At 30.7% G+C, this 27,188-nt stretch overlaps 2 protein-coding genes across 2 annotated transcripts in view; one reads left to right on the forward strand and one right to left on the reverse strand.

Annotated features, from left to right (window-relative positions):
* Positions 1-13,840, forward strand: LOC114334044 (uncharacterized). The gene is made up of 4 exons (XM_028284042.2): positions 1-247; positions 3,233-3,402; positions 9,024-9,161; positions 13,497-13,840. Exons 1-4 carry the CDS (start codon positions 166-168, stop codon positions 13,719-13,721), a joined length of 615 nt encoding a protein of 204 aa, XP_028139843.2. The 5' UTR covers positions 1-165; the 3' UTR covers positions 13,722-13,840.
* The window catches only part of LOC114334043 (RRP15-like protein), a 15,043-nt gene continuing 1,680 nt past the window's right edge, over positions 13,826-27,188 (reverse strand). The window contains exons 2-3 of the mRNA XM_028284041.2: positions 19,152-19,465; positions 13,826-14,269 (exon numbers count right to left, since the gene is read on the reverse strand). Coding sequence (XP_028139842.1) covers positions 13,850-14,269; positions 19,152-19,465 — 734 coding nt within the window. The 3' untranslated portion in view covers positions 13,826-13,849. The remainder of the gene's footprint in view (positions 14,270-19,151; positions 19,466-27,188) is intronic.

A 27,188-nucleotide genomic window follows, 5' to 3' on the forward strand; every position in this document is an offset into this window, starting at 1 on the left:
TCTCTTGTCTAACATACAACCCCTACAACAATCTGTAGATCTTATATTGTATTTTATAAAAAGAGAAGAATTAGAACTGTTATAATTTCAAATTCAAAAGCGTTAGGGCTTTTGTTTATAAATAAGATTTTCCAGTATAAATATTAATTTACAGTAAGTTAATCGATGGAAAATATAGACAGATTGTCACAAGATGAGTACGAAAATCAGTATTATGAATTTAGTTCCTCAGATTTGTTAGAAAAATGTAAGATACAATACATACTACCATATTAAAACTGTATTACATGTAAGCTTAAACTGAGTAAGTTTATTCCTTATTTTATCCTAACAAATACTTTCTCCCTTATATCATCCCATTGTTAATATTCCTATAGTTAGCCTAAACCTCTTTATTTACATAAAATCTTTGTTAGTCCAGTATGTTCTTTAAGTGCTGTCTCCCAGTCCAAGGTTGGATATCATCATCACTACCTTTACTCTAGTTACTGCTGCTCTGAAGAGTTCTATGGAACTGCATTTAAACCAGTCCCTTAATCCCCCTTTAAACCACAACATTCTCATTCTTCGTAATATCTTTCTCTGTATTATCAGTCTCAGCATTTCATATTGCTGTCCCCTCATTGCGTGTCCCAGATATTGTAACTGTCTTATTTTTATTGTTTATTATTTCGTATTCTTTGCAAGACTTATGTGTTCGTTTTCTTCTGTGTCCATGCTATTCTAAGCATCATTCTGTAGCAACACAGTTCAAATGACTGTAGCTTATGCATGTGTTCTCGTTTCAATGTCTAGCTTTCAAGTTCATATTGTAGGATCAAAAATAGGTAACATTTAGAACGCTTACTCTCTTATCAAATGGACGGCCTCAGTGCAAAAGGTAACACGTCAAATTTCCTGGTTTTGAGGAAACGAAAAAACAGTTCTTGGGTTTTTTCTAATAAATTTTTAAAGTTTTTCAGAAAACAATACAAAATAGTGGTTTTTATTGAACTTTAAAAAATTTTATAGTTGGACTTTTAATTTAATTAAATTTTTCAACTTGTTACAAAATGCACAATATTTTCCTTACTTGTTACCATTGACACATACTTACTCAGGCACTATTTCTTTTTTTCAGCAACTTTAAGGCACAAAAATACTAAATTAATTATAAAATGACTTTATGTACTTTTACTGATTGGAAACAAGTCAACCAGGCAGTGATTATGGTGATAAATTCAAATACTGCCCTGAAGGTAAAAAGTCCACTTGTTTCCTTCTGCACAAATTAAATTTTTCATATTTAACTTGTTACATTCTACACGTAAAAAAATGTAGCCTTTCAGTGGTAGTGGACTTGTTTCTTTTGTCAAAACAATGATCACATAATAAAAAAAATTCCGAAAAATGACTTGTTACCTTTTGCACTGAGGCCGTCCAAATTAAGGTCTTTATTGCAAAGAAATGTTTTTATTTTTACATTTCTTCTTATTTGTATCCTGCTCCTTATTGCTATTGTTTGATCATTAATTTCTGAAATTCAGGTTCCCAAGTATTTGTATTTATCAACCCTTTCCATCAGTACATTTCCCAAATGTATGTTTGTTTGTATCTATTAGAATATTAGAATTAGAGCATGGAGAAGAGTTGCCAGAGGCAGGGGCAAATGGAGGATTGTTCTGAAGAAGGCTTTGGCTCATAAAGAGCTGTAACACCATTGATAATGATGTTTGTTTTCTTTGTTATTATCATATACAGTAGAACCTCGATTATCCGTCAGGGCACCGGACCAAGGGTATGACAAATAATCGAAAAGATAGTTAACAGAACATTAAAAAAATATTAAAAATTCATAGTACAACTCTCAAATTTCATTTGTATTGTTTGTTTGACAATATAAGAGGGATTTGTGTTTGTACAATCGAATCAGTTTAAAATATTCTGAAATCTATGTTTGTTTTACTGTTGCTTCGCATTTTGCGAAGGCTGAATTTCTTAATCGGCATAAGATCATGCAATCCACTTTATTAGCTTCTTCTTGTTGAGAATACCACTCGATGAATTATTATTGCATATGCTATGCAGCTTCCCTAGATTATTTATGCAAATTGTTACGCATCAACATAGCTACAGTCAAATTCCAAGTCTGTGTCAGCTTCTGAATCTGTTTGGTCTGCCTTTGATGCCATTTCAACGATTTCTTTATCTGTCAGCCATGGATAGCCGTTTGTGTCCTCATCACAAATCAAATTAACTTTTTTTTAAATTTTTTTACATTAAAATTTTTGCTTATGTAGTCAATACAACTTCTGTATGTACCCTGACGGTTAACATAGGTGACAGTTAATGGAGAGATGGATAATGGAGGTTCCACTGTATTTATTTTTTTTTTCATATTAATTTTTAGTCCATATTTTTCACAGAAACTGTTTGATTTGTTTAGTAGTAGTTGCAGTAGTTCAGCAGAACTTGCCATAATCATTGTATGATCTGTGTATCTTATGTTGTTAATAGTTCTTCTGTTGAATTATTATTCCTTCACTTTCAGATAGTAATGCTTCTTTAAAAATGGATTCACTGAATAGTAATGGAGACATAATACATCCCTGCCTAACTCCTCTCTTGATTTCAATTTCTGAACTGGTTTCGTTATTTATTACAATTTGATCCCAGTAAAAGTTTGTTATTATTTGTAAGTCCCTTTTGTCTAAATACAAATACCAGTTAATAGACTATTTCTCGCCTCTCATTTATTGTACCCTCGGAGACCGCTGGGAAAATTTACGCTCAAAATAACAAAATTCAGTTTGGCAACACCTGTGTGAATGTTGATAGTAACATATCCCTTTTAAGATAAACAGAACTGTAATTTAGTCCAGACAAATAATATATTTTTTTGCCAACAAAAATGAGATTTTTCAACCAAATAATATTTCAAATATGATGTGCAAAATAATTTTTAATTGGGTTCTGTTAATGAGCTTGCTTTTTTTGTCATTAAAGTAGAAAAAACTTTAAATTTCACTCATTAAATCATTATCGTCCAGTTATCGTCTTAATTATTTTAACTGTACTAATATCTGTCGACTAATTCTGAATGATTAATGGGTTGTTAAAACATTTTATCTGTAGCGGCTTCTGGAATGTCTTAAAAATATCGAATTTCATTGATAAAATGCGCATATCCCATCGATCTTCGCTTCGATCATACCAGCTTTGTTCAATTATCAAGGATGCACTGTTTTTTCAGTTAATGATGTAGTTAAAAGGACAATACAGCTTGCTTTATCTAATGTGGAAAATAGTCTTGAAGCTATTACTGGTTCTGAAACAATCCAAAAAGATTTGCTTAGAAGTAAAATAGATCAATTGTATGGTTTCTATATGGAAAGTGCCAAAAAGGCTCTCTGTAAATTTGAAGTAAGTGAATCATCTATTTATAGATATTGTTGTAAACATATATCTTAGTGATCTGCAATAGTAAATGCATTATGATTAACTATTTTTATGGGAAATAAGCCACAATTAAATTGAAAAAAATAATTTTATTAACGTTTCAACGCCCAAATCGGGTATTACTGAAGTATCATATAGTAGTATTTTGTATTTTGACAACGACACCCTATTTGGGCGTTGAAACGTTAATAAAATTATTTTTTTCAATTTAATTGTGGCTTATTTCCCATAAAAATAGTTAATCATAAAAATGCCACAAGGAAATAGCTTCAGAACAACATAAATGCATTATGTTTATCTAAAGAACTCAATGAGACTCATACAATTAAATTTGGTGGTATCAATAAGGTTTTTTGCTGGAATTCTTGGAAATTATGTCATCGGACCCTACCTATCTGACAATCACGTAAATGAAGAAATTTATTTACATTTTCTGGACAATGACTTGCCAGAATTATTGGCAGCAGTATCTTTCAACATTCTTTGGAGAATGTGGATATAATGAACATGATGGCGTTTCAGTACATCACAATTTTCCTGTTTTAAGTTGGATTGGAAGGAGAGAACATCGAAGACAGTTCAAAACTGTAAAAATATATAGGGTGTTCATTAAAAAAATGTTTGTTCCACTCTGTCAATATGGGTGGCCCTGTATATTTGAAAATATTTTTAAAGTTCAGTCCTACGTATGCCCCAACTTTTACCCAAACAATTTTTTTGAATCTCTTACGAGAAATTAATAATAAGACTTTCTCATACTATAATGTCCCACCCTGTATTATTCTGAAGCAATTTTATTATGGCATCTTAATACAATTTACTACTTGTATTGGGAATAAGCCACGATTTTACTTTAAAATAAGTTGATTTTGACGTTTCAACTTCCACTTCGGTAATCATTCCCAAAATACAAAGACTAATATACAGTGAGGACGTTTGAGTTGGAATAAATTCATTTTCTCGAGAATGGGCGACTCTGGAAATAAATCCCGAAACAGGTCGATTTTTAATTTTAAATTATAGTTTTTTGGCATATATATCATGCTAGTGAAGTCATCCATCCGGGCGTGATGTCGTAATTGATGATTTTTTTAAATGAGAATAAGGGTTGTGTGATAACTCATTCGAAAGGTTATTCAATTCTCTATTCACAAATATTACTATTAACATAATTATTTATATAGGGTGCCCAAAAAATATATTTTTTTTTGAATTAAATTAATTGAGACAAAAAGAAGAATGTATGTAATTTATTTAATTCGAAATACATTTTACTGTTGGCTGAAAACAGAAAAAATGTTTATTTGATAAATAAATATTGTTTTTCGCTTACATTCAATATTAAAGCTGCCACACACCTGCCTCTTAGCAGTTTGAACGTTTAATTTAAGCGAAAAGCAATGTGTACTTTTCAAATTAACATTTTTTTCTGTTTTCTGACAGCAGTAAAATGTATTTTGCATTAAATAAATTACATACATTCTTCTTTCTGTCCAAATTAATTTGATTAAATTTTTTTTTCGGCTCCGTAAATAATTATGTTATTGTTTATATTAGTGAATAGAGAATTGAATAACCTTTCGAATGAGCTATCACACGACCCCTATTCTCATTTAAAAAAATCATCGATTACGCCATCAGGCCCAAATGGATGACGTCACTAGTATGATATACAGGGTGAGTTTTTAGTGCGTGATCGGTCGATAATTCCATAATGGTATAGAATATCGAAAAAAGTTATTAAGAAAAAATGTAGGCAATGATATTCTCCAGGCTTGGAAAATATGTCCATTTCTACAGGGTGATCAATAACTGCGTGGCATATCAAACATATAATGTTTTAAATGGGACACCCTATATATTTTTTCATATTTATATTTCTCTCATAATTTTTGTTCATATAATATAGGTTTTTGCATTACTATACAGGGTATTTAACAAGTTATGACCATTTTTATTTCGAAATCCCTATGAGATTAACACCATGTATATAAAGAAGTAATTCATAAATAATAATTTCTTTTATACAATGAGATAAACAATATACTGTAGTTTTTAAATTTAGTTTAATTGAAATCATTGACGAATATTTGTATACAGGGTGAACTACAAAACCAAATTAAGATTTTCTCAATTTTTTTAAATAGATCACCCTATATATTTTTTAAAACATTATATTTATGATCCTCTTTCATTTTTATATAGCATTCCCTATACTTAAACTCATTACTTTTTGAGATATTTTTAGTTTTCTTCAAATATCGGGAATACACTCAATTTTTCTAGTAGAAATAAGTTAGTATTGAGAGATAATTACACAAAATTATTTTTATTCAATAAATAACTAACACAAAATATAAACCATAACAATTTGCAGTAAATGAAACAAATGTGATATTAAGAAATTATCATATTTCCCTAATATACGAGAATCGTAAAATTCCTACAAAAAAATATGTCTTGTGTATAATAATATAACAAGATTATTTTTATTTAATAAACAGCTCACACAAGACATAAATCAAAACAATATACAACGGATGTAATAGTTTTTAGACTGTTATATCAACAGTATTCTAAGCCAAGAAGTTTTTAGTAACACATTCCTAATTGCAGATTGTGGCGCGCAGTTATTAATAATATAATTCTCATACTATTTTTCATTACTACGCATCAATAAATCCCTACTTGGTTAAGACTCATAGTCAAACTAGGTGATTTATAAATGTTTAAGATGCTATTGTTGGCGATTATGTGATTGTCCCACATTTTTTTGACGGTTGAGGTTTTTACACGACGACGGTGCTCCAGTTCTTCCAAAATTGATTTTTTCATCTGGGGCTATATAAAAAACCTTGTATACCAGAAGCATCCAACAACGCCTGATGATATGAAAAAAAGAATAGGTGGAGCTTTTAATAATATTGACTTACAAAAATGTGGCTCGGCCGTTTTAATATCAGTTACAAAATTGCATAGACGTTGAAGGTGGGCATTTTCAACATTTACTTAGACTTATATCTTTAACATCACATTAATTGGTACATTCATTAAACATTATGGTTTATATATTTTGTTAGTTATTTATTGAATGCAAATATTTGTTATTTTATTACACAATACTTATTTGTTAAATTATTTCTACTTATAAAAATTGAATGTATTCCTGGCAAATAAAGAAAACTAAAAATATCTCAGAAACTAATAAGTTATTTAGGTATAGGAGATGCTATATAAACATGAAAGAGTACCTATCATAAATACAACATTCCTAACAAATAAAATATAGGCTAATCTATGTAAAAAAAATGAGAAAATCGTAATTTTTTGTAGTTTAAAAGTGCTTAAAATTAGATGTTTCACTAAACACTTCTTGCTTAGAATACTGTTGATATAACAATCTAAAAACTGTTACATCAGTTTTGATATACAGCGTGTCTACTTAAGTTGGAAACATATGGGAAACTTTTTTGTTATTCATTTTACGAAAAAAAGTTATTCTTTATAAAAAGTTCTGCATGCTCTAAAACCTAAGATTCAATCATCAGATATCAAATTTTGTCAATATTATACGAGATATGTCAAAACATATGAACTTAGTTCAAGAGTAAAGTACCTTTATTTCTCTCAATATCGAAAATTCTTATTATGAAAAGTTGTTTGGAAATAAAAACTAAGATCAAATATGCAATTACATTCTTCTAATTGGAAAAAAATATTTTCCAAATTTTTCTCAAATTTATTGATACTAACTTCGTTTTTATTGTTTACACATACGATAACTCTTTTATTATTACTTTTACGAAAAAAAGGTATTCCTTATAAAAAGCTCTGTATGTCCTAAGACCGAAGATGCAACCATCAGATATCACATTTTATTAATTTTATACGAGGTATGTCAAAAAATATGAATTTCACTCAAGAGTAAAGTATCTTTATTTTTCACAATATTGAAAACGGTTATTAAAAAAGTTGTTAAGAATTAAAAACTATGTTTCAATGTGCAATTGCATCCTTCTAATTGAAATATTGTGAAATATAAAGGTACTATAATCTTGAGCGAATTTCACATTTTTTGACACACCTCGTATAAAATTAATAAAAGTTGATATATCATGGTTGTGTCTTAGGTTTTAGACCATGCAAATCTTTTTATGAAGAATAACTTTTTTTCGTAAAATGAATAATAAACGAGTTATCATATTTGTAATAATTAAAAACGATGTTGCGTATCCATAAATTTGAGAAAACATTTTTTTTTCAATTAGAAGCATGTAATTGCATATTTAATCTTAGTTTTTAGTTCCAAACAACTTTTTATCATAAGAATTTCCGATATTGAGAGAAATAAAGGTACTTTACCCTTGACCGAAATTCATATTTTTTGACATACCTCGTATAATATTGAGAAAATTTGATATCTGATGATTGAATCTTAGGTTTTGGGACATGCAAAACTTTTTATAAAGAATAACTTTTTTTCGTAAAATTAATAATAAAAAAGTTTCCCATATGTTTCCAACTTAAGTAGACACACTGTATACTGTATATTATTTTGATTTATGTTTTGTGTAAGTTATTTATTGAATAAAAATAATCTCGTCATATTATTATATACAAAATAAATTTTTATTTGTATGCATTTTACGATTCTTGTATATTAGGGAAATATGATAATTTCATAATATCAAATTTATTGGTACCTACATTTACTGCATATTGTTATGGTTTATATTTTGTGTTAGTTATTTATTGAATAAAAATAATTTTGTATAATTATCGCTCAATACTAACTTATTTCTACTAGAAAAATTGAATGTATTCCCGATATTTGAAGAAAACTAAAAATATCTCGAAAAGTAATGAGTTTAAGTATAGGGAATGCTATATAAAAATGAAAGAGTATCATAAATATAATGTTTTTAACAAATAGAATATAGGGTGATCCATTTAAAAAAATTGAGAAAATCGTAATTTGGTTTTGTAATTCACCCTGTATACAAATATTCGTCAATGATTTCAATTAAACTTAATTTAAAAACTACAGTATATTGTTTATCTCATTATATAAAACAAATTATTATTTATGAATTACTTACTTTATATACAAGGTGTTAATCTCATAGGGATTTCGAAATAAAAATGGTCATAACTTGTTAAATACTCTGTATAGTAATGCAAAACCCTATATTATATGAACAAGAATTATGAGAAAAATATAAATATGAAAAAATATATAGGGTGTCCCATTTAGAAAATTATATTATACCACGCAGTCATTAATCACCCTATAGAAATGAACATATTTTCCAAGCCTGGAGAATATCATTGCCTACATTTTTTCTTAATAACTTTTTTCGATATTCTATACCATTATGGAATTATCGACCGATCCCGCACTAAAAACTCACCCTGTATATCCCAAAAAAATTATAATTTAAAAATAAAAATCAACCTGTTTCGGGATTTATCTCCAAAGTCGCCCATTCTCGAGAAAATGAATTTATTTTATTCCAACACAAACGTCCTCACTGTAATGTTTGTTTTATCAAATATTCTTTATTATACTATGAATTTGACTTTAGAAAGAAGCAAGAAGTACATTTGCAATACCTCCTAATGTTTTACTTGACGAAGATAAATTCAAAGTAGAAACAGCTTCAGAAGAAGAAATAAGTAATTTGAAAAGTGACATAGAAGAACTAGAGAAGACACTTATTCAAGTAAGAAATTACTATACTCGGTTTTTAAACCAGGAGGATTACTTCAAATTTACCGTGCTGTAATGCTTGTTTGTAATTGGTCCAACCTCAGACAAGTTTACTCCACTGGTATGAAATTTTTGACACTAATGACATTTATGAAATTTTGACACTATTTGCATTTCATAGGTTAATTAAGTTATATGTTATATTGGCAATTTTCTGTGTTTTCTGCATTGTTCCTTTAATTTTTCGATTATTTGTCTGTTCTTATATGAAAAACAGTAGTTTTTAGAACTTTTTAGCGACATATTTATTTATATTTATTTTATATTTATTTATTTTTATTTATTTATTTACCCACGGGAAAACCCCATTAACAGTAAAAATACAATAAATACAATAAAAAAATGAGGTACAATCATTCATTAAAATATAAAAAGTAAAAATAAGAAAAGCAAAGGCTTGAAAAATTACCAGGCAAGATATTCAAAACATAACAGTTAGAAAAATAAAATATAAAATGTACACATGTAACTGAAACAAATCAATAAAATTATACAAAACACAAATACAATAATAAAATACAACAACATTGCAAGATGAAACCTAATTATCACATGGCAAGAGATCTCCTCAGTTGGCCCAGGCTTATATTAAACAGATCCATATCAAAACCGTTAAGGAAGCACATATATCTATCTAAAGGCATGTTACTACCGTAGGATGTTCTGCGAAAGGCCGTGTTAAAGGTAACATTGTAGCGTAAACCTGGATATGGAACATTACATCTTATACTATCCAACAAACTGGGACAATCAATAAGTCCATTAATGATTTTGAAAACAAAGACACCTCCCGAAATATCACGCCTAACACTAAGGTGAGCTAATGATAAACGTTGCTCAATCCCAGTGTAATCATGGTTCTCAATTAAAGTCTTGGGTTTTATAAGCACAGTATTTTAGGAACTTATGTTGGACTTTTTCAATAGTGTTAATATGAATTTGATGGTACGGAGACCAAACTACCGAACAATATTTTAATATAGATCTGACTAGACAACAATAGATCAACCTAACAGCATCAATAGACAAGTATTTAGAGTTTCTTTTAACAAATCCAAGTAATTTAGAAGCTTTTACGGATAATGAATTGATATGTTCGACAAATGAGAGCTTTTCATCCATGATAACACCTAGATCTCTAACAGACGAGACATATCTAAGAGGTTTACTGTCTATGTGATAAGCAGTATCAATTCTGTTTAACTTACGGGAAAAACTAATATAACAACACTTCTCAACACATAACTGAAGATTATTGCAAATGCACCAATCAAATAAGCGATCCATATCAGCCTGTGAAAGTTTCTGATCCTCAGTATCATTCACAACTCGCCAAAATTTTACATCATCAGCCAACATTAAACATTTACTATATAAGGAGCAATTAACCATATCATTAACAAATAAGTCAAAAAACAGGGGAGACGTATGCCCACCCTGTGGAACACCAGAACTTACAGTAATAACATCAGAAAAAAGACCACCCACTTTAACTCGTTGGGTACGACCAGATAAATAGTATATTAAGTATGGAGAACGGTAAGGGTTTTATACCGATCGAAGACAATTGTTTGGAGGAGGAGCGGAGCGACGACTCCAATTATTGTCTGAGATCGGTTACCCTTAACGTTCGACATGCTTATTAACGTTTTTTGCACGATTGATACCATTATAAATTATAAAATTAAACATTTTCGTCATATTGACTAGTTTCATTCATTTTATCAAGATAGATACTTTGGTTGTTAGGTAGTAACTAGGGTGCATAACAACAATGGAGAATTGAGTTTTTATTTAGTTGTCAATAATTTTAAGTACAATTTTGATTATTATAAATTAAAATATGAGCGAAAGTGAATTTGAAGAAATTGAACGGGCTTGGGAAGAAGGGTGTTCCGCAATAATTCCCGAAAAATCCAAAATCCGTTATCAAAATACCTACCAAAGTTTTAAAAAATGTTGCGAAGGCAAGAATTTAAGAATCGAAGAAAATACTCTATTGGCATATTTCGTTCAAAGACATATGCAGTTGAAAGCTCCTGGAAGCCTCTGGGCAGAATATTCAATGATTAAATCCACCGTTTTTCTTTATGATGGCATTGATATTTCCAAGTTTTCAACTTTGATCGCGTATTTGAAGAGAAAAATTAACAAATTGTACCATAAGTTTCAATATTAATAAATAATTCGTTAGTTTTCTTTTTTCTTTATTCTTTCAAAAAATAAATTAAAATTAAGAGATTTTTTAACTCGACGGTAAGTGAATTACTTACCGTCGAGTTGGAGTACTTACCGTCGAGTTGCTAGTAAATGTCACCTACTGACGTAAAATCTGTCACGGTAAACAGTCAAAAATGATCAATCGTGCAAAAAAGTTTTTAACCCACTCAACAAAATGGACATGAAAACCTATGGATGCCAATTTATTAAGGAGAATTTGGTGATCAACACGATCAAATGCCTTATTGAAATGCATATAAATAGCATCAATCTGCTTACGATCTTCCATATGCTTTTAAGAGATCAGATTGGTAGCAAACTAGATTCGTTACTGTAGATTTTTGTCTGCAAAAACCGTGCCGAGATTCAGAAATCAGACCCCTGCACACCCACGACAGCTGCTTAGCTACCAAACTATCAAAGAGTTTGGGAATTGCGGATTGAATGCATATACTACGATAATTTTCTATGTCATTCTTCTTACCTTTTTTAAATATGGGTACAACAAAACTCTCCTTCCAAGCACCTGGAAATGTAGAAGACTGTAAGGATTTATTAAACAATAACAGTAATGGCCCAACAACAGTGCAGACACATTTTTTTTAAAAGGAAATTAGGAACACCATCTGGACCGCTGGAAGTTTTATTTGGAAGAGAAGATATACCATCAAAAATATCAGTGACAGTAAAGTCGGTGATATTGAGCAAGCACCGATGTTGCTATCTAAATGTGCACTGGATAACTTGAGATCGTTATTACTGGGTAAGTAAACAGTCTGAAAGAAATCTTTGAATAAATAAGCAGTACCTTGTCCATTAGAAGCTGACCGTTCATTATAAAACATCAAATCAGGAAACATCAAAACATCAATCTGTGACTAGACAGTTTATCCCATCCCTAATATATTTCCGAAAAGAATAAGGGTTATTCTGCAATTCAGCATCTAAACCTCTAATATACAGGGAAAAGCATGCATCAGACAACCGTTTACATTCTGATCGGAGACGAGAGAAATTGGAATAATTAACATCAGACCGATTCTTCATGTACAGAGAGTGGGCATACTTCTTTTCTCTCGTCAAACATCTAAGATCATGAGAAAACCACTTATTAAAAGTAGAAGATCTATAGCGTTTCAAAGGTACAAAAAAAGCGATACCTGTAGCAAGAATTTCATTGAAGACTTGAGTTGATACATTTATATCGCTATAACCTAAGCATTCCTGCCAATCTATAGCAGCCAAGAAATTATTAAACTCAAAGTAGTTGCCGTTCTTGAAATCATAGTAGAATTCATCATAGGACAGACATGAAGAGGAGGATGTGTTTAAGGCCATCAAACTAGCTTCATAGCTGAAATGATGTAAACTAGAGTTCAAGAGAGGATCACCCCTTGGTATAATATAATATTCAGTAGTAATTGCACAAGAGCTCTAAAATTATTGAATTTTTTCCGAGTGTCACTTTGGCAGTTTTAATTTCACGAGCCGAAGGCGAGTGAAATTATGTCAAAGTGTCACGAGGGCAAAAAATCTATATTAATTTTAGAGTTCGAGTGCTTTGTTGCGATTATTTCATGAATAAAACTGTTCAAAACCAAAATTTTATTGTAATTTATATATGTAAGTACCAATTAGTGAAATTAAACACACAGTTGTTATAAATATGTATTTGACGGTTGAAAGTCATCACTTTTATAATTTTTAAAACATTTGTCATTAATGTCACTGAATGTATTTTTTTCGTAGCAACGAAGGGCATCTGACGTAATATGCTTAACGACGGGAGATTATCAAAAATTATCACCTTAATTTGCATGTCTGTAGCTTTCTATTGGTCAGAATCTCCTATGAATGAAATAATCATCGATACTGTTGAAGGCTGATATGATCAACCAAAAACGAAGATGTATTTGGTGATTTTTCTAGTGACTTTCTTGGGGTCTGTCTTTTTAGATTACTCCTCCTGGTTTAAAAACAGACCATAGTTGCTGTATTATGTCTCGTTTGTTTTCTAGGTCATCTTCTATTATAATTTACGTTTACCAGATTTTCATATTTATTTCAGGAAAAAATGTTTTTGGCAAAATGTAACCAAATGAAAGAAACATATCAAAATAATATTAATCCAATCTACAAAAAAGTAAGTGGTGTATTGAAAATCGCTAAGAATAACTTAAAAGACTCTTCATCACCACATGATGCCAAACTGAGGGAAGTTTATTACACAAAAGTAGAACAATTTACAGGGACGAAACATAACAATGTGAAGAAACATGACTTTTTTGACTAAATGTTAGGTTCTATATTTATATCTAAATAAGTGAATGTATTTTATATTATAACTTATGTACTGTATTTTGTGGATATTTTAATGTTTTAAGTGAATAAAACACATTTTATTAAAAATAATCTTTATTATTAATCTGATTCTAGTTCTTCAACTTCCTCTGTTTCTAATTCCTTATCCCAATCTTTCATCTTGGCCCCCATCATAAAATCTTCCTTCAAAACGCTCCAAGTAACATCATTGCTTGCATTCTTTTTACTCAATCGTTTTTCTTCCTTTTTCTCTACTACATCCATATTTGTGTCCAATTTCTGTGATTTTTCACCCATAAGAACATCCAAAAATGCTCTTTTGTCTATATTTTTCAATACTCTTTCTTTTCTTACTTCAAGGGGTCCAGCTTCTTCCAATTTTTTCGTTATATCTTTCTGTTGTGATTTTACTGCATTGAACAACTGAACCACACCTTTTGTTGCTATTTTTTGTAGAAGACGTTCACGATCCTTTTCTAGGATATTCGGTTTTACCCGTAGTTTTGGTATTTCCTTTTTCTAAAACACAAAACATTAAACCATATAATTTACTTTGGATCAACTACCTTTCTCCAGAGAAATACATACACTTGAGTCCACGAATCTTTACCTGTGCGTCATTAATACCTGGCGAGATAAAGCACATACTTTTTATCTAGCATCATTCTCTTCCGCACGCATGAAACTAAAGACAAACCAGCTACCGCCTGTAATTTATTTATTTCAACGGGCTGCTGCCCAATATGATTATAAGTTTATAATATAATATTTCAATATACTTAGATATGCGTGTCAATAATTATTATTAAAATATAAGAAAATATGTAGAGGAAAGTAACCAAATATGGAATTCCTCCGAAAATATAAGTTGGAAGCACACTACAATACCATCCTCTATTTCAGTTGCTCTCTTTATTATCGTGTTCACACCTCTGTGTCAGATGCGCGAACGATACGTGTCTGGCAGATGCGTTTTGTTTTGTCGTCTCACAGAAAATTTCAAAGGTAAATATATTCAACGAGTATTATTGGTTATTATGCAGGAATACAGACTTGTTATGCTATTGAGTATATCGATAGTACCTTTATTTTAATATTTTATGACCTGTAATTAAAACATTACGACTTGAAAAAATGTTGATACTAGTTTGAACTAATGTACAAATCCAAATATGGACAGTAGTTGGTGCCTAATTATGGGATAGTGGATTAAGTGTATAATGTGTGGGCTTATTATGATTGTGCTGGTCCAGAGTTTCATACAAACATGGATCTGTGATGTCTACAAGTGAATTAAGCTACTTCTTTCATTTTTCACAATTTTCTTATTTAAATTTATTTGATCTCAGATGTTTATGTCTATTTTTGTTATTGATATGTTGGTTTATGCCTATATTCCATATATGGGTACCTATTCCATATTTGGTTACTCATTTGGCATTTTGTTTTTTTGTTAATTAAGATATTTCATAGAGGGCTTTTAATTACTACATAAAAATGTATGACTGATTTGTCATAACATTAAACTATTTTCATTTCTATAAAGGTATTTTTTTATATCCCCAAAACAAAATGGTATTCCATAATTGGCGACTTTCCTCTAGTTATAATAATACAATAAAATATAAATATTTTTATCTAGCATCATTCTCTTCCACGCATGAAACTAAAGACAAACCAGCTACCGCCTGTTATTAAGTAAAAACACATGTTATTTTTATGAACGCTCTAGTCTCAGTATATTGAAAAGAGATAGATACAAAAAAAGATGCATAGGAATGTTTTCAGATTTTTTGTGACGTTTCTGGTTTGTTTACTTTTGTGGCTGTCAGTCTGGTTTAATTTTTTGCTGTTTTTTTGTCAAATTTTTGCATTTTGAAGTTTTTTATATTACACAAACAGTTTTTTTCACAACAAATTTTATATTGGAGTTTGAAATTTTATGGTAAAAGTGTATTTTATTTTGTTAAGGAAGTTTTGTTAAGTGACAGTTAAGGAATGAGAATATAAGGTTGTGTTAAGATTCCGCCAAAGTGAATGAAATGACAAAAAGAAAATATGTTATTGATTTTTTTTATAATTGTTTATTTATTTATTAATCACTAATGATATTAAAAGAATTTGTTAAGCTACTTCCTGTAATTCTGCACCAAAATTTTAAAGCAAAACTTACATTTGACATTTTATTGATTTGATAAGGTCAAATTTTAACCCGTGATCGGAGCAGTAGCTACTTACTGTCACTTGCTGTTGCCAGGGCCGCGCCGTCCACGTGTGCAATGTGTGCAGCGCACACAGGCGCCACTAGTGTTGTTACAAAAATTTTACGCCGGTCAAAACAACACTTACCGACCTTGCCTCCCTGGTTAACTTAACTTCAAATGTAGGCACATTACGTCTTGATTTATACAATCTGCATAAACAAAAAAATCATGTATGTACCTACAGAAACGCAGCCACCAAGCCACCGGTCCAGCAGAATTTATGCTTTAAAGCTATTCTACAAAAATTTGGCAGAAATTTATGATGCTTTATTTGAGATAACACATTCGCATAAATTTGATCTTGATTCAAAATATTAAGCTAGATGTGTAGGAGATAAAATATCAACATTTATAAACATATGCTCAGTATGGTATTAAGTTCTGATGAAAGTTAACTTCGTTAGCAAAATTTTACAATCAAAAACAATAAGATATGCAGCCTGCGTTATGTAAATGCTTTACAAGAGTTAAAACAATAATTCTTGCTCAGGTTTCGGAGAGATAGCAAATTTAATTTTGTTATTACCACAGCAAATGAGACTGTAGAGAAACTGGATGTGGAGTACGCAGTGGAGCTCAGTTTTCAACCAGCCACAGCTACGGCGTCGGAACAAAAGCAGACAGTTCGACTGCGTACATAAAGACGAACTTATTTTGGATCCTAAAATGTCATACAATGTTCATTTCTTTTATTATGTTCTCGACCAAAGATTAATTTCAGTAAATGAAAGATTTTCCATATTGGAAAACCCAAATTTTTATATAATTTGAACAACATTACAGAAAACTCACAATAATTAAAACTATTTTGTAAAAAAATGAGATTTAATGATCATCTAGGCAAGAGACGATTTGTTTGAAGAAATTATACAACTTCGGCCTTTGTTAAAATAATTAAATAATGATGTTTGTAAAATTTTAAAATTTATATTTTTAAACGAATCTACTGCAGTTTAGCCAAATTTAACAATTATTGCTCTTCGCATTCTGTTCACTCTGCCCATATCTAATTCCACTGCTGAACGATCTTTTTTTAAATTGAAACTTTTAAAAAAAATTTATCTGTCATCTCTATAGAGTCGTCAGTATTAAATAAAAATTGATATATTCACCATATTAAAAAGATTTTCCGAACTGAAGGCGCGAAAAATTATTTTTTTATAAAATAGCTATTTCATGTTTAGTTTTTTATGTTGTTATGCCAAAGATTTTTTATTTAATTATTTAAGGTACTAGTACACTTTAGAAGACCAAAAATAAGCCATTTTTCAAGATTTTTTTTCTTGGAACCTTTATTAAAAATGAACATAAAACTTTTTACATAGTAATATCTAACTCTTAGAGAATACAAAAGATATATCTTTTCCATTTATGCACATACACTAATATTGTAGAGGGCGCTAAAGTCGAGGCCTCAAAAAAAAGTAGTTTCGATGGCGGACAGTTAATCTCAGGATTGGGATCTCTGAAACAAAAAAATCGTACGGCATTTGAAAAAGGAAGTTTTCTTACGTGACAATTTACCACCATTAGTGAAAAACTCCGCAAAAAAAGGATTTTACGGAAATTTGAAAAAATTTTGTGAAAAAATCGCCCGATTTTTTTCAGTTTTTCATGGTTAAAAAGTATTTATTTTTTATTTTTTGCTCAAATTGTGGTAAATTGTCACGTAAGAAACCGTCCTTTTTCAAATGCAGTACGATTTTTTTGTTCCAGATATCCCAATCCTGAGATTAACTGTCCGCCATCATTTTTCGAGGCCTCGACTTTTGCGCCCCCTACAATATTAGTGTACGTGTATAAATGAAAAAAGATATATATTTTGTACTCTCTAAGAGTTAGATATTAATGTGTAAAAAGTTTTATATTCATTTGTAGTAAAGGTTCTGAGAAATAAATTCTTGAAAAAAATGATTATTTTCGGTCTTCTAAAGTGTACTAGTACCTTAAACTTACTTTCTTTTCCTGTCGAATGTGTGAGAATTTTTAGTTATTTTTGTTTGGTTACAATCAGTAGCGCACCTAGAATTTTCTTCTGGGGAGTGTTGGCGTGGGCTCAGAAATTTTTCTGTATTGTTTGTGAAAGACAAGTTACGTTGTCATACTATTCTTTATATATTTTAAACCCCCCTCAAACTTCAAAACCCCCCTGGGCGCGCCGCTGGTTACAATAAATTATTCTTCTTCTAATGGCGCTACAACCCTTTGTGAGTCTTGGCCTGCTTAACAATGTTTTTCCGGATACTTTCCTTCGCCACTGCCTGATGTTCATGGCTTTAAGATCCCTCTCTGCGTCGTCTATCCATCTTTTACGGGGCCTTCTTCTTGGTCTGTTTCCTTGGGGCTTATATCTCTGGATCACTTTCACAGCTCGATTATCTGGCATTCTTTCTAAGTGACCAAGCCATCTTAGTCTTTGAGACTTTACAAATCTAACAATACCTGCGCCTGCATTAGTTCCTCCAGCTCGTGGTTCATTTTAATTATCCACGAACCATATGTGACCACTGATTTAATTACTGTTTTGTATATTCTTAGCTTAGACTCACGATTCAGTTACTTATTTTTCATTAAGTCTTTGTATGCATAAAAACACTTATTAAAGCTAAGAATCCGTGGTTGTACTTCTTAATGTGTTATTGTTGTCATTTACTATTGAACCTAGGTAGGGAAAATTTGAGACATATTCGTAGGTATGGTTGTCTACCTTCAGATTCTCATGTTGATTGGACCTTATGCACTCCATATATTTTGTTTTATTTTCATTTTTATATATAGACCAAACCTAGCAGCTTCCTCCCGTTTCAGATGTATAGATTTTTCGCTTAATATCCTTTTGTTGCGGCTTATCATGGCAACATCATCTGCATATGCGCATATTGCGGCTTATCATGGCAACATCATCTGCATATGCGCATTTGGGCGCCATTAAATATTTTGCACACAGGCGCTACCACGTGCTGGCGCGGCCCTGGCTGTTGCGTTTAGTAAATTTTCGACTTATGGTTTAAATGATGACGCACGGGTAAAGAACCCTGGACTCAAGTGTATGAGTCTATGCATGCAACAAGGGCAAACCCACCATTGGAGTTCACCCTTGTTGCTCGCATAGCCTCATATTTATTCTTAATATTTACCTTCTTCCTCACTGGCTCTAAAACTTCTGATTTTACATCTTCAGATTGTTCTTCATCCTCTTCTTTAACTGGAGCTGCGCCATCTTCACCAGCAATCTCAAAACTAAGAGGCTCCTTTTTTGCTTTTTTAACATCTGTAAGTTTTTTTGCCTTTGAAAGTACTACACTTTTGCTCTTTGCCTTTGGTTTTTGTTTTAATATTTTTGAAATTGCATCTGCCCAACCAGTGTTGGCTAGATCGTTGTCTTCGTCTTCTGAATTATTGGAATCTCCGTGATCTGATTCTTCACTTACATTATCATCTGATAAATCATCTAAAAATATATACAAATAGATACATGATAGATTCAAAAAGATTAACCTTTCCGTGACCGTGCGGGGTATTTTAGGTACCCCAGATGCGGTTTTGTTTTTATAACTTTTAAAAATATATTTATTTTTTTCTCCCTCCAGGTAATCTCAGAAAATACATTACCAAATCGTTTTTTTATAAAAATTATTAGATATAATTTTAATATTCTCCTAAAATCTAAATTAAACTTACTTGGGGTACCTCCGTTACCCCGCATGGCCTACTGCATATTGTAATCAAAGGGTCAGTTGACAGCGGAAATTACAGAATATCAGACAGAAAAACTAAACATCATGTAGTACATTCATAAAACCCATTTGCAGCATACATCGAGAAGATAGTAGAAAATTTGTATGTCCTGACTGTAAAAATAATGGATAAGAGCAAATTCTAATAAAAGGTCAAAATAAAAAAAATCTACATTGTTTAATAATAAAAAGAAATTATTTCAGTAACTAGTGCTTTACTGTACAGGGTGAGGCAAATAAAGGGCCTATTAGAAATATCTCGAGAACTAAAGGCAACAGAATCATGAAAATTGGAATAAAGGGGTTTTGAAGGATGATCTATTAAATGAAAATATTTTCATCTCTTTGCAACTTCCGGTTATACCGGAAGTTGCTTATAACTTCGTTTTTTTAAATGGGACACCCTGTATATTTTTACAGTTTTGGATTCTATTCGATGTCATCTTTCTTAAAGTATGAGGTTTTGTAATATTATACAGGGTATTTTAAAAGATAATTACGTTTTTTTATTAATTTCGTAGCAAAATTAACACCCTGTAGAATTGTAGTAGTTTGAAATCAAAAACTCTACTTACGTTCAAATGATTTTTAATATACTCTACTTTTGTTAAGAATCATTAGTATAGCTAAATTTTTAATTTTAGAACACCCTGTATTTTAGTATTGTAATGAAATGATATTTTATGGTACTTTTTTATTTCTTAAGCATTCCCTATACCTAACTGCTTTAATTTGTGCTTAATTGTTAATCGGACCAACAATCTTAACTACGTAGTTATTTTGATAGATAAACCATTATTGGTAATTTTAAGGACCAGTCTGGATTAATATGTATATATTTCTGAAAAATTATTTGGGATTGAATATTTTCACGACCAACCTAATAAAATTTTACGTATTTTTCGGTGCAATTAATGTTTAGCTTGAATCACCAATAACTCACAAATTAAAGCAGTTAGGTATAGGGAATGCTTAAGAAATAAAAAAGTACCATAAAATATCATTTCATTACAATACTAAAATACAGGGTTTTCCATTTAAGAAAACTCAAAAAATATTCATTCTGAGTTTCGACCAACCCCGTATACTAAAATTAAAAATTTAGCTATACTAATGATTCTTAACAATAGTAGAGTATATTAAAAATCATTTGAACGTAAGTAGAGTTTTAGATGTCAAACTACTACAATTCTACAGGGTGTTAATTTTGCTACGAAATTAATAAAAAACGTAATTATCTTTTAATATACCCTGTATAATATTACAAAACCTCATATTTTAAGAAAGAAGACATCGAAGAGAATCCAAAAATGTAAAAATATACAGGGTGTCCCATTTAAAAAAACGAAGTTATAAGCAACTTCCGGTATAACCTGAAGTTGCAAAGAGATGAAAATATTTTCATTTAATAGATCATCCTTCAAAACCCCTTTATTCCAATTTTCATGATTCTGTTGCCTTTAGTTCTCGAGATATTTCTAATAGGCCAGTTATCTGCCTCACCCTATATAACTTTCGAAACAATAATGTATAATTTAAATGATTTATTAAAGTATTTTAGTGGGGTACCATAGTTACCCCACACGGCCTGGAGCGTAAGTTTTTGTAACACGGTTCCGGAAAGGTTAAAGAGGTACAGAACACCAGAAAACAAAACACTACAGGCATAGTTATAGACATCGAAGAAAATATTTTGACTACAATTGAAGCTAAATTAAGAATATGGAAAGAATACATACAAGAATTATTTGAAGAAACAGCAAGAAGACTGACTGAAGGAAATAATTATGGTCATTAAGCGAATTAAAGATGGGAAATCACCAGGACGTAATGAAGTACATGGCAGGGGCGGCTCGTGCTAGTACAAGATGGTAAGGCACACTACACTTGAGGAATATTATTTTTGTGGTTAGCTTCTCTTTAATGGGCGAAAGGTCAATTTTGTGACGTCATAACGTGAGTCCGTCTACAGAACATTGCTGTTCTTATTTAAACCCTTGCAAACCATATTAAATAAATATTTTATTGGCAAAAATAGCAACGAAAGCTCGGATACCATTTTACGTGGCAGGCTGGTATTTAGAGAGACAAATTATTTTCTGGTCAAGTCTGTGATAGGTTCATACTAATAGTAGCAGTTTTTTAGCTAATAATAATTACTAATACCACATATCAAAACAGTATGCATCACATATTTCGTCCTTCCTGGGTCTCATCAGCGTTGTACAGCCATATTAAGAAAAATTTACATTAGAAACTACATGAGAACAACGGACAACAACTGATTTTGTTGAAAAAATTCAGTTGCCAAAATGAAATTATTGTACGCAAACAATATATGTACCTACAAACCAGTGGCGGTTTCTCCATAAGTGCACATGTGCACGTGAACCCCCAAAATTATTTTCACACCAACATTCATATAAATGTAATATTTATCATTCTATAAATAACATTTTAATCTAACTATACAGTAATTGAAATTCGAAATAACAGATCCAAGGAGTTTATAAGTATCTAATAGGTAACATTTAATTATTTTTATTCTATTTCAAAGGAGAAAGTTCACGGATACGAGGCCTTAGACAGAACCCCGCGTTCACCGCTCTCACAGTGGTTCCTATCCCAATGACGTTTCATACGACTCACCACCCGCCCCGCTATAGCCAATAAGTTTAGATGGCCACAGGATCACAAGTTGGATGTGATCTTATGGCATGATCTTTGGTGTTTTCAACGTGCACGGCACACGTGTTTAAATTTTGCTTTCATGAAGTTCGAATTTCGGAACTATATTAAGAATGGAAGGATTTGTGGACGTAAATGTTAGCGTGGAATATTTAAAATCAATTAAATTTTCTTCATTATATTTAGAAGAAAAATTAAAAATGCCGAAACCAAATTTGTTAATTAAGAATGTACCAAAGTGCAAACGTCGGGATTATAAATGATTATTTAAAATGGAGATTTGTGTAAAAACTTACAAATTGTGTAGGTGTGAAGCACATATTTGGAGAAGAGGAAGCATAATGAATAAAATAGAAGATACGATTTTAACTATCCAGTTGGAATTCCAGATTTGAATTCTCCAATTATGTACTTGTTACGATGCCAGTGACAACTGCAGAAACAGAACGATGTCTCTCTGCATTGAAACGTATCAAAACTTCCCTTAGAATAGCTGTGGGCCAGGATCGATTAACTGCACTCACAATGTTTTCAATAAACAAAAATGATTCAAGAAATTCCAAATTTTACTGAATTTGTTTGTGAAAAATTTATTTAAAAAATAACAGGCGACTGACTTTCGTTACAAAACTTGCTTGTAACATTTAAACACTGAATTATAATTTTAAGTCAATAAAATACATTATTTATTGTAATTTTTAATAAGATCCTTTGATTTTTACAATTTGAAGACACTCAAAAACCTTTACCTACGGAAATAGGGTATCAAGGTCTTTTTATATGTTAACATTATGTGTGCACCCCCAATATTTTACACCAGGCGCCGCCACTGCTACAAACACGTGATAATTTAATTTTAGAACCAATCTTATATTGTAAATCCTATTGAATATATGGCAATACAAACAATCAAGAAACAAATTAATGTTTTATCATAAGATTGATAATAAAATAAAAATAAATGAAATAAAATTATTTTTTACGAAATAAAAGGTATATATTGAGCACTGAGTTTTATTCAATCTTGTCCAAGTATACTTTCGCTCCTAGAGCATCTACAAGGGCATTTCGTCAAAAAGGAAGGTATCCTCGAATATCATTAATTGTCTGAAGTGGTGGCAACTTAAATTAACATATATCTAACAAATATTTGACGTACACTACACGAAGGACGAACAGATAAATTTGAGTGCAGGTAATTTTGGTACTTATACATTTTGAAGTTGGAGGTACAAACAGATAAATGTATCTGTTCGTACGTTACAGTGTTGTGTAAGTTAAGTATTTGTTAGATATATGTTAATTTAAGTTACCACAACTTCAGACAATTATTGACATTCGAGGATACCTTCCTTTTTTTGACGAAATGCCCCTGAAGATGCTCTAGGAGCGAAAGGATACTTGAGCAAGATTAAATAAAACTCACTGCTTGATATCTGCCTTTTATTTCGTAAAATTCATATATTCGAAACACTTCCTATTTTAAAGTTATTTTAGTAAAAAACTTCATAAAATATAAATGATAAATAGAAAACGGAGTTCTAAATTCTTTTTTTTTTTTATTAATTAAAGAAACTTTGCGAGACTTCTGTTCTGAAAAATGATCTATTACCTCGTCTATAAAAGTGTTCTCATCCTGTGCTTTTATAAATGATTTTTCAATTGATATTTTTACCATATTACTCAATCGTGTCTATGCAGCTAAAAACTGGCATACAAAGTTCTAAATCATTATCGCGAAAAAAGTCTCTATCGTGAAAAAACGCTATAGTAGAGGATCCGATATAAGATCGAACTGCACCGATCTGCTTAATGGATAAAAATTATTGGATAATATCCATATATTATATGTAATTTAGTAGGTATGTTAATATTTATAAAGTATAATATCCATATATTATATGTAATTTAGTAGGTATGTTAATATTTATAAAGTACAAGTGGTGCCTATCTCATTTTGTTGATCGTTTGATCGTTTTCAAGTTATAACTAGTTTAAAACTGAATAAAGAACGAAAGATGGCGATTTTCATGGCTCAAAATAAAGAGTAAATAATATTATTTTTGTAATCATCGAATACCTAAATTCAAGTTCAAACCTTCTTATATCAGGTCCGGTAAAAATGTTTACCATGTTCTATTCTAAAATGTATTTTTTAAATTGTTAATGAGGAAGGTTCCTTATAGGAAGACGGGCGATCGGGCTGCATTAACAACTAAAAACAATGCTTTAAAATTAAATAACTCCAAAATACTTATCAAGAACTGATAGACTAATGTTTAACTTGAATTTAGGTACTTTGTATTTTCAAAAATGATATTTTTTTCTTGTTTTCGAGCGTTGAAAATCGTCATCTTTCGATCTTTTTTCAGTTTTAAATTATTAACTCTAAAACAATCAACTTAAGAGAAAAATTAAAAAAGACGACGTTTTTTGTTTAGAATGATCCAAAAAATCTAAAATAATATCTGCCTGGGCCGGAATGTTTTTTAATTTATAGAAAGTCATTTTTTAATAATTAAATAATTATTATTCATTATAGTTTGAAGAAAATTAGATCGGACACCTCTTGCTTTTTTGCATTTTATAATTGTTAACATACTAAATTACACATCCAATAATTTTTATCCATTAAACTGATCGGTGCAGTTCGACCCTACACGCTTAATATATCGTATTTTACACTAGAGAAGCATGCCTCAGGCAGGATATTTAAATCGCCGTTCGAAATTGTTTGAATTTTGTTGCTGGTCGGTCTAGTCCCTTTACGTAACCTTAGCTAGACATAGAACCGATGCCGGCTGGCCCAGGCTTGCCTCTCCAGGGCCGTATCTATTTTTATTTTGTATCATAAAAATAAAGTTACTTAACAAATTTCAAAAAGTTAAATTGTATTTAATGAATTGATTATGGGATAAAGAAATAACGTAAATAGTGGATTGATAGACTGGTGAGGCACTGCCTCACCTGCCTCGTAGGACCAGCCGCCACTGGTACATGGTGAAATTTCAAAGCTATTTGGGTCAGTCAGGGTAATTGGAAACAGGGGTGATTGGAAACAGTACTCCCTGTGGCTAGAAATGAAATATGGCAACAATATCATATACATAAAATTAAAATTCCATCTTTGCTTATTCTATGGAATGTTATTCAGTTGTTTTCAAGCCAAGTGAATGTCCATTCTGTGCAACTTAATTTGATTGTTTTTAAACACATAAATCGATTTAGAAACAGTTCCAATATATTACAAATTTCATCTCTCTGTATTAGTTAAGTATAGTGATGATATAATTTATAGCTAATGCAAGAATATTTATGGCCTAAAATGTTAATTTGAATGTTCTTTACTATAAGAAGTAAGTACAGTAAGTGTTCACAATTACCCCCTTAAATATTGAGCATGGGGCAAATGAAAACAACTGTTAGGGGTAAATGGTAACAATGTGAGTTAAATAGAAATCAAATTTTTATGTTAAGGAAATTACTTTATTACAAGTCTTGCCATTTTCAAAATGCTGAGCAAGTACATACAGAAGAGAGAACCAACGAAATACTCTTTGAATGATTTAGAAAATACGGTGGCAGACGTTAAAACAAAAAAAAATATCATATAGGGAGGATGCTGCTTACTAAAGTATTCCACATTGCGTTATTTACAATTGCATAAAGGGTAGAGTAGAAACATACGAACTGATAAGATGGAACTAGTGTGTCTACTGCATGATCAGCCAAAATTGAACACAATATTGGTATAGTTGGTTCGCTAAACTCAGACACAACTGGCTAGTGATTTTAGTAAGTAATTTTGCTAATTTAGTAAAATTGGCAAAAAAAATAATTACTAAATAGTTAAAATTACTAAATAGTTAGTAATTTTGCCAATTTTGGTAAAATTGGTCAAAAACAAAAAATTAGCGACTAAACTCACTAGCCAGTTGTGTCTGAGTTTAGCGAAACAACTATACATGTTTAAAAGTCTGAGATTGTTGTTTACTTTTACCCCGTTTTTTATTTTTTTCTTAAAATTTCTGGGGTATATGGAAACTTAAAATATCTTATTTTTGTGACTTGTTTTTACTAGCTTTTAAGACATTCTACTGTAGACTTATCGTATAATAGCCAAAAGCATTTATTTTATTATAATATAAATCAGTATATTTTTAAATAAATTTCAAATGCTCAAATGATATTTCAAATAGTGTTTTCAATTACCCTGACTGACCCTATTATTATGATACTTGGGATCATAGCTAAAAAATAAATACTAGTACAGTAAAACCTCGATAGAATGGACCTCTACATAAGGGATTTCGGATATAACGAATGACAAAAAATCCCTTCAAATATATATAAAGTTTAAACGTAAAAAAATAAGAAAAATCGAATTCTTCAAGAAAAATCAGCAAGGACAGGATCAAAAATTGGTTCCATTTTAAGAATTTGTATCTGCAGTGAGAAAATTTTAAGAGAAGAAACTGGGAATACTGCTGGAAGAGGTGAAAGGTTTATTGATTGTAGACAATGTTCCTGCTCATCCCTCTGAAAATATTCTACGTTCAGAAGAAGGCAACTTTAACCTATATTTTTTTATGTACTTTTTTTGTTCAAAAAATCAAAAAAATACAACACCGCTTATTCAACTCATGGATCAGGGAGTAATTTTGGCAACCAAACGAAGATAATGCTGACAGTTTTTAGATGAAGTAATGGTTGTATTACACGATGAAGATAACGCAGAGGATACAAGAA

The sequence above is a fragment of the Diabrotica virgifera genome, chromosome 9 (assembly GCF_917563875.1).
Source record: "Diabrotica virgifera virgifera chromosome 9, PGI_DIABVI_V3a".
Lineage (NCBI taxonomy): Eukaryota > Metazoa > Arthropoda > Insecta > Coleoptera > Chrysomelidae > Diabrotica > Diabrotica virgifera.

Coding starts and splice junctions, on each gene's coding strand:
- LOC114334044 (XM_028284042.2), top strand. CDS start 166: ATGGAAAATATAGACAGATTGTCACAAGATGAGTACGAAAATCAGTAT. Junction 248..3,232: donor CTCAGATTTGTTAGAAAAAT/GTAAGATACAAT, acceptor CTGTTTTTTCAG/TTAATGATGTAGTTAAAAGG. Junction 3,403..9,023: donor AGGCTCTCTGTAAATTTGAA/GTAAGTGAATCA, acceptor ATTTGACTTTAG/AAAGAAGCAAGAAGTACATT.